The 9,437-nt window shown below is 35.7% G+C and overlaps 1 protein-coding gene across 5 annotated transcripts in view; it reads right to left on the bottom strand.

The window, feature by feature from the left end:
• LOC121863608 (Golgi reassembly-stacking protein 2-like) overlaps positions 1-9,437 on the bottom strand; it is a 49,408-nt gene that overhangs the window by 20,421 nt on the left and 19,550 nt on the right. For all 5 annotated transcript variants that reach the window (XM_042362338.1, XM_042362340.1, XM_042362336.1 and 2 more), the window contains 2 exons: positions 5,047-5,264; positions 4,479-4,599 (listed from right to left, as the gene is read on the bottom strand). In XM_042362338.1, the coding sequence (XP_042218272.1) occupies positions 4,479-4,599; positions 5,047-5,264 (339 nt within the window). The remainder of the gene's footprint in view (positions 1-4,478; positions 4,600-5,046; positions 5,265-9,437) is intronic.

The following is a 9,437-nucleotide window of genomic DNA, read 5'->3' as shown; positions in this document are numbered from 1 at the left end:
ACTACACCACGTGAGGTCCCTCATAACACCATCTGTGAGGGAGTTACTACACCACGTCAAGTCCCTCATAACACCATCTGTGAGGGAATTACTACACCACGTGATGCCCCTCATAACACCATCTGTGAGGGAATTCGTACACCACGTGAGGCCCCTCATAACACCATCTGTGAGGAAATTACTACACCACGTGATGCCCCTCATAACACCATCTGTGAGGGAATTACTATACCACGTCAGGCCCCTCATAACACCATCTGTGAGGGAATTACTACACCACATCAGGTCCCTCATAACACCATCTGTGAGGGAATTACTACACCACGTGAGGCCCCTCATAACACCATCTGTGAGGAAGTTACTACACCAAGTGATGCCCCTCGTAACACCATCTATGAGGGAACTACTACACCACGTGAGGCCCCTCATAACACCATCTGTGAGGGAATTACTACACGTGAGGCCCCTCATAACACCATCTGTGAGGGAATTACTACACCACATCAGGTCCCTCCTAACACCATCTGGGAGGGAGTTACTACACGACATGTTTGCTGTTCAACTCCTACATTAATCTGAATGTTCACTGTATGTTCCTTTACCTTTCTCTAATGAAGGCTTTTGTTAAACCACCAATGTATGTAATAAGTCATTTATGTCCAATGTATATTTTCAGCCTTCGGGCTGCAGAACTTTTTCAATAAACCGTTAATTATTATTGTTATTATTATTATATACATACATACATATATATATATATATATATATATATATTATATTATATTATATTATATATATATATACTGTATATATATATATACAGTAGTACCCCGCTTAACGCGGTCAATTGAACCCACAGGGTACCGCGTTAAGTGAAAACCGCGTTAAGTGAACAACAGAACATATGGGATTAATTCAAATAGAGACTGGCCCGACCCCCAAACTCCACTTTTTGACGACACACAACTATGTTGTAGTAAAAATTTTATCTTAACTTTATGATGGTATGCACACACAATTAATAATTAAGAGAAATATCAATAATATTAGGTTTTTTAACACTTGCATTAGTAGAAAAGATGGCTGGGCACACGGGGATGGGGGGTTGGTTCCGAGGCAGAGGGCAGATTATTGGCCCTCACCTGTATCACTTGTATCAATTGTATCACTATCCACCACAGAGGCTTGCAGGGCCTCTTTGTCACACCCCTCAAAGGCCATATAAGTCCATAATACTTCACTATAATTATCACTATCACTGACTTGGGCCGGCTGTGGTGGAATTGGCAGGTGAAGAACCAGTAATGTTTGATGACTAGATGACCTTGTGCGCATCATTATATCTTCCGTATATGTTGAAATTAAATTGAGGCACGTTAAATATATATATATATATATATATATATATATATATATATATATATATATATATATATATATATATATATATATATATATATATATATATATATATATATATATATATATATATATATATATATATATATATATATATATATATATATATATATATATATATATATATATATATATATATATATATCTATATATATATATATACAAAAAATAAATGTTAAATGAATTATTTATGGTGCATTAGAGGTCTGGTCACTTCAGACACAAAGACGGGCTATAAATAGCCTTCTTTATCTCCCCTCCATCTCACCCTGAGCCAGAGGGAAGGGGTGGTGGTAAATAACATTTGTTTGCTTATTTTCCATTTACTTGAAATAGATTTACTGAATTATTTGTTTATTTATTTAAAAGTCATTTACTGAATATTCTATGTAAAAAATAAATTTTAAATTAATTATTTATAGGAGATAAATATTATGATCAGTAAATATATGGTATTACTGGCCACTTCAGACACAAAGACGGGATAAAAATAGCCCATCTCCCCCTCTTCTTACAGCTGCCAATGGGAAGCGTCTTGGTAATTAAATTTGATGTTTATTTTCATTGTCTAATTTATCATGTATCAAAGTAATATTACTAAAAATTGTGTAGGTAGTAGGCAGCTACCAAACAGGTAGATACTACCGCCTGGGAAGATATTGGAAGCATAATGTGTTGTCTAATGGTAGACCCTGCTGCCATATGGCATCACAAAAATTGTGACCAAGTCCCAGGTTCAGCGCTGACCTGACTTTCTGCCTCATTTACACACAATTGCAGTTTCAATTGTTCCTCTAACTTTGACAACACAACATACATACAGTATATTATTTCTCACTTATGATCTTTTTTTTTTACTTTTTGTATTTATTTATGGTTAGTTACTTAAAATAAGGCCAATTCACTTCAAGTAATGGCATCAAATGTTACCAGCTGGTGTAGTGTAAACACTAGTGACGTCACTTAAGCGTCTGTATTTAACTGTCAGTCGTTTCAAGAATTAATGCAGTCATTTACTGAATATTCCTTGTAAAAAAATAAATTTTAAATTAATTATTTATAGGAGATAAGTATTATTATCAGTAAATATACCGATATGCATTACTGACCACCTCCACTGCTAAAAATAGCCCAATCTCGCGGTCACTTTCCCTTTCTTGTCTCCTCACTGGCAAATGGGGGGGGCGTGGGGAGGGGTGTGTGATGATAGCTGTGTTTATTACAGGGGTATAATTCTCTTTTACGGTATGTTAGACAGGTTTATAATACATTTTTATTATTTTAATATACTGGTAATCTTAATTTGAATCCAGCTTGCCAAACGTAAGTTTCAGTATAAAATAATTAGTGGTAGGACCTTGTGAGTGGCTTATGATGTTTCCATCACCACTCTTGACACACTAAACCACAATATTTAAGAGGTAAGAATTTTATACTTGGTGATTAAGACGACCCCCTAACTTTGGGCAGATTTTTTAATGTTCAAATTCCGTCTTATAAGCCGAGATATATATATATATATATATATACAGCTAAGACCCACAACTTACAGCCCAGGGGTTAGGGACCCAAATCCAGGTCATAAGTCCGAATGGTCGTAAATCCGACATAGATTAAAAAAAAAAATTTTTAATAAAGAATCTACAATGAAATACAGTACAGTAAAAGTAATAAATAATGAGGAATGGATACAGTGTGACTGAGCACTTACCTTTAATGTACAGTAGTCAGCTGAATGCACACAGGGCCCCCATAATTTTCTAATTATACATGGAGTCTACATTAACTGAAAACGTTTCGGTATAGAAAGTGCATGCGTCATTTGAAGAAAAAAAAAAAAAAAAAAAAAAAAATTAATAAAAAATCTGAGGCGGTCGTAAGTCTCGACGGCCGTAAGTCGAAGCAGTCGTAAGTCGGGGTCTGTCTGTATATATAAACCCCTCAACCTGCCAGGATTCGAACCCACGGCCCACGAGCCCAAGACTGTGACCAGGGAACGCTACCTCTGGACCACCAGGATACTAAAAGCAGTCCTAGACTCTGTTATATTTCACACGAAGCCTGATCAACGAGCTTATGGCGCTGTGAACCTCTAATGGGGACTACCCGTATCACGTAGGTGGTCAAAGTAACGTTTTACCAAATCCGGCTACGAAACACAAGGATCCAAGATAATATTATAGTTATCACTTATGGGTTCTTCAATAAAAAAAATTACCCAGTAATGTACAGTCAGTTCTGCTACAACGCGATAGGTGCATTCTTATTAAACCTCGCGCTGTAGAAATTCGCTCAATAAAAATACCAAGGCTTACGGAGAAAATAGGGTTAGGTGCAGATTACTTTGGCCGTGATCCCACAGATTTACTAGCACTCGAGCTTGTTCCAGCAATACGTAGTGTTATAGCCTTTCTTTTACATTCACCACCGGCAATTTGATCGCCAGAACTCTTTTTGGAAACATTCTTCTTACCTTGTCTTTCCCTATTCATGGCTAACACAACAAAATTGGAGAAAACAGCAAAAATCACGGACACTTCACAGAGTAATCGACAGAAACCGCGCGATTTAAAGGATCTTGTGATGTAAGCAGAGAGTGCTGGTGTAGACCGTTATTACTTAGCACTGCAAAATTCTTTTTAACTTATTCTTTTCATACAGTATTTATGGGTAACAGCTAAATATGCAAAAAAAAAAAAAAAAAGAACGAAATTTACAGAGTACCTCTCCAAAAACACTTCACAAACAAGACATGAATCAACTGTACACGTGATGTCGAACGTGAACTGTAAACATTGCGTAACCCCGCGCCACGCTACACTTAAAATGTTGATGGAATCGCTTCATAGGCAACATTTGTATGCAAAAGTTACTTGTTTTACAAACAGCATTCCCCTATTCATCATTCGCGTTACAAACAATTCGCGTTGACAAAACAAGTGTTGTAGCAGAAATGGCTGTACTAAGAGGTGTCGCAGATTTTAAATGTTACTCCTCAAAGGGTTAAGTCAAAGTAGCTAAAATAAATAAATAAAATTGCAACTAAAAACAGGACCAACTTGTAATAGAGGCTCGGTATCAGATGAATCACCAGGTGACCGCTTGGGTGTGTCAGTAATTGGTCCGCCGCGTTGTGTGGGGATGCGGTGGAGGTAACCGTACCCAATGCCACAACCCAAGCTGGTAAGAAATAAATCATAATACAGTAATACAAAGATCAAAAAAGTAGTCCACATTATATTCCAGTTATCCTACATTAATTTTTTTTGTTTTATCTTCATGAACTCTAGGGTAGACAGTAACATACACAGCTTACTTCAACTACTGCAGCAAAAATGCATCTCTAAAGTCTTCTTCAATTGCTTCCCTTGACAGGGATTTGCCTAAACTCCATCTTGAACTAACCAATGCACCAACCCTAACCAATGCATCTGATTTTAATTCTCAACTCGGATAAACTCACCCACATAGCTAGTATCTCTTCTCATCATTCGTTCATCCAACATCTTCACTATCTACACATTAAAGTTAATTGAACCAAGAGGATACGCTATTTCTAATCCTAATTTCCATTTTCACCGCCTCATACATCAGCTAAAGTAAAGTAGATCAGTAAATGGCCCTCACCTTCCTGATCCTCCCCACTGAGTGTCGGGTGAGACAGTCACTTCTCTACAAGAATCTGTCTCCACATTGTAAACATAGAGCTTTAAGGGTCGGCCCTCATGTGCCTCTATAAGGGAGAACAAGTCTTCACTCTCATGTAGGACAGAGTCAGCACCAATTATGTAATCTTTGTAGGATTGAAGGCCAGCAATGTCAGCTGGGGAGTTAGGTTCCACTTCCTGTGTCAAAATAACATCACCATTAATTCAAAATCTCAACACTACACCTCTACTATTATGTTCCCCAATTAGTTACAAAATTTTTACTTTGGAAAATTTAAACTGCAAAAATATTAAGTAGTTTTTTTTACAAAATAGTAAGTGACTGACAGGTCAAACTGAACCCAACCTAATAGGACTGTATTTTTAATTGAACTGAGCAATAGGATTGGGGCTTTAAGGGGCCCCAGTCCACAGGAGCCCTAATCCTAGACTTAAGTTTTAAACTGGAGCCCATTTGATCTGCAACCTTAATATACTGTATTACTACTCACACACACTGTATATATCACATGAATTCAAATCCCAAATTAAGTACATAATAAGAAAATCCACGAAAGCATTATACAGTAAAAGTCCAAAAATCCGGATGCCAGAAATCCGGACCACCTGAGAATCTGGACTTTTCGAAGACTATTTTTTTTTAGCTGGCTTTTGTGTATGAGCGCATGCATGAGCGTCACAGCTGCACAGCGACAACAAGCGATCACGCGGTCGCCACTTTAAGACGAGCAATCAAATTGTGACAATGTATGTAATTAAGAATCTTACTCTTTCCATTTACTGAGTACTGTACAAGCCCATAATAATGGCTCCTAAAGTAGATAAACTTCGTTGTGTGAAGAGAAAGAAGAACACGTTGAAATTGAGTGACAAACTTGAAATAATTAAGAAACTAGAACGTGGTGTGAGCAATACTGTTCTAATGGAAACATACGACATTGGAAAGTCTACAATTTATGATATAAAAAAGGCCAAGATTAAAATTCTAGAATTCACAGCTTTTTCTTTAAAACTGCTCATTTTGATAAATGAAGCATGCTATATTTGCTAATGAATAAACTAATGAATAAATTATCAAAATGTACCTGTTCATCTCTTCTTTATTCCTCCTTAAATTTGAATTTTAAAAGTACTGCCTGAGAATCCGGAAAATCCGAAAATCCGGACCGACCCAATCCCCAAGCAGTCCGGATTTTTGGACTTCTACTGTAATATGAACTACAATTGGTTAAAAATTTCTAATTTCTACAAAACAAAAAGAAATAATTAAAAACCTAGCAGTTGCTAAACTCTAAGCTTAAATAGAAAAAAAAATTAAGTTAGCAGCGACAATTTCTCACTTTTAGTCGAGTCACACGCGTAATATTAACCTCGTGTCACTCACAATAACTCTTTTAAAAGTACGAGACTATTATTCTAATCTATACAAAGTCAACCGATCATAAAACAGTAAGATTGTCAATGTTAAAGCTTGTATTACAAGAAGCACAAGATTTTCATACAATTAAATCATATTCACATCTTGATCGTATAATAAAGTGAAATCATCCACGAAACACACACTACTATATAACCTTTGGCAACATGATGAAAGTAGTCATTTTCTTTCTAATTCCAAAATATTTTTCGTCTTTATTTATTTTTTTTTTTACGGGGATTAGCCCACCTGGGCACAGATCACTGACCCACATCGGGGCTAAGAGGCAAAGAACCAAAGAAATACAAAAAACGAAAATAAAATCTAGAGTGAGAAACAATACAGTAAAGCCTCGAATAATGATTGTAATGTGTCCTCCAATATTGCGAATCATTAATTACCATTAAAATAAAGCAATAATAATGAGATGCATTCCCAAGTGTGACCTTTTCATATCTTTTGTGTAGCTTTTTACCCTCTTTCCCCCCAAAAAAAATAATACAATTAATGAAAATTGCAAACTATATTCTTTAAATAATGTTCCTGAATGCACCTTATACAATATAAATTAATAATAATATGGTCACACAAGAGGAGATGGGACGCCATTGTTTTCGTTTGTGTTTACAGCCGGGAGTCCGGGACAATAGTTATACACGAGAAAATAAGACCCTGGTTGAAGCTGTAGCAAAATTAATGTAAAAAAATGAATATGTATATCTGAACTGTATATGTTTTAAGTAATATTATTTAATGTTAATAAATGGAACAATAGAAGTAGCTAACCATTAATGGCAAAGAAAAAAAAAAAAAAGAGATGGATTGGGAACACCAACATATACAGTGGTCCCTCGGTTAACGAATTACCTTCCATAAGAATCTTCAATTTGGTTAATGAACAAAAATTCAATTAACGAAATCCTTACGAAAATCACGTTTTGTTGTGAGCATCAGCTGGTCAGCAGATGGCCCAGTCTGCCAATTCAGTAATCTGTTCTATGTTTACATTCATTTTCAATGGAGTAAATATCAATAAAGTTGAGCTTTTTAATATTTTTGCATGTTTTATATTAAAATTATTAGTCATTTTAACATTTAACATATTGATAATATTTGCAGTACAGGGAACTAGTTAGTTGTGCACCCATCAGATACATGATTCGCTCACAAGGCGTCAGTTAACATACAGTTGAGTCTGGATTTACACGGTTTTTGTTTACGTGTTTGGTCATTTACGCAGTGACTTGCCAGAATGAAATGCTTTAATTACGCGGTAAATTTGGTCATTCACGCTGGTGAAGTATAATTTGTTTATTTACTGAAGATATTTGTTTTAGCTCATAAAATTCATACAAATTACCCGACCAGAATATAATTTACATTGCTGGAATTCTTATAAGATTGTGATTATTTTAAATATAAACATCATGGAATTTGCATTCGACATACAAATTTTAGATCTAATGTAAGAATATTGATTAGAGCCAAAATTTTATCTTCTGTGCAAAATATATGATGTTTATATTCAAAATATTCCTGGTCTTGCAAGGAATCCAGCAATGTCAATTATATTATACCCTACCTTTAGTCTGAGGTATTATTTATTACTAAACATGTAAGCCTAGTGTTTTCACCCAAACATTTCTCAGAGAGGGAGGAGCCAGCGAGCGTGGGAAGAGGGGGGAGTTGAGTCCATTATTTGAATGGACATTAACCGGTGACTGTATTTCTCTTACATATTAATTGTGTGCATACCATCATAAAAATAAGATGTTATTTTTACTACAATGTAGGTATTGAGTCGGAAAAAGTGGAGTTTGGCTGTCGGCCCAGTCTCTATTTCAATTAATCCCATATTTTCTGTTATTTCTGTTGTTTCTCGTTTTACACGGTACTCCGCGGGTTCAATTGATCGCGTAAATGAAGACCCAACTGTATTGATAATATACAGTGCAGTGTTGATTTAAAGAAAATAATCTTGAATTACACCCAGTGAACTTAAAATTTTATTGGTGAAATGACGGCGTCAAGCATGGGGTGATTTCTCTTCCATCCCCACTTCCTTCTCTTCTCCCTTCTCCTCCACCCCCACTTCTAATTCCTGTCATCATCATCATCATCAGGATCCTTCTACATACACACCTCAAAGTAAGTATACTTTATGCATTTTTTTTTACTTTGTATGTACTTTTCGGTGAGCTGGAACCAATTACCCAATATCCCATTGAAACAATGCATTCGGTTAACGAACAACCTTCTGGAACAAATTATGTTCGTTAACCGAGGGACCACTGTACATGTGCATTTAAGGATATCGCGTCATCTATCTTTTTAAGAAATGTACAAAAGATTCATTATTGGTTATTTCCGAATATGTATTTGCTAGAGTTAATCTTTATACTGTACAGTAAAACCTCGATTAACCGATCACATATGGGGGGAAGGGGTCGACGGATAATCCAAAAGGTCGGTTAATAAAAAAATAAAGTATACGGAAATAAAACATACATTTTCAAAGTACCTTTCCCTAACCTACCTCATTTAAGTCCCTCTATTCATTTTTGTTCATTTGCCATTCCTATTTCAATAGAATTTGCTTTAAAACATTAACCACTTTAGTAAATAAATATGAACCAGCACAGAAACCGTGAATAAAAATTGGAAAAGTCAAAGAACATATGTCATCACAAAAATTGTGACCAAGTCCCAGGTTGCTGATCTGACTTTCTGCCTCACTTACACACAATTGCAGGGTCTCAATTGTTTCTCTTACTATTGACAACACAACATGCATACAGATACATTGTTCCCCACTCTTAATTTTTTTTTTCATTTTTGCATTTCTTTATGGTTCTTTATTACTATTATTATCATTATTAATATTATTACATTATCGACCCCCAGGCCCCGATGTGGGTCAGTGACCTGTGCCC

The sequence above is a fragment of the Homarus americanus genome, unplaced genomic scaffold, assembly GCF_018991925.1.
Source record: "Homarus americanus isolate GMGI-L3 unplaced genomic scaffold, GMGI_Hamer_2.0 scaffold41366, whole genome shotgun sequence".
NCBI lineage: Eukaryota > Metazoa > Arthropoda > Malacostraca > Decapoda > Nephropidae > Homarus > Homarus americanus.
Note: the sequence above shows the minus strand (reverse complement) of the source record. Positions and strands in the feature narration are given on the sequence as shown.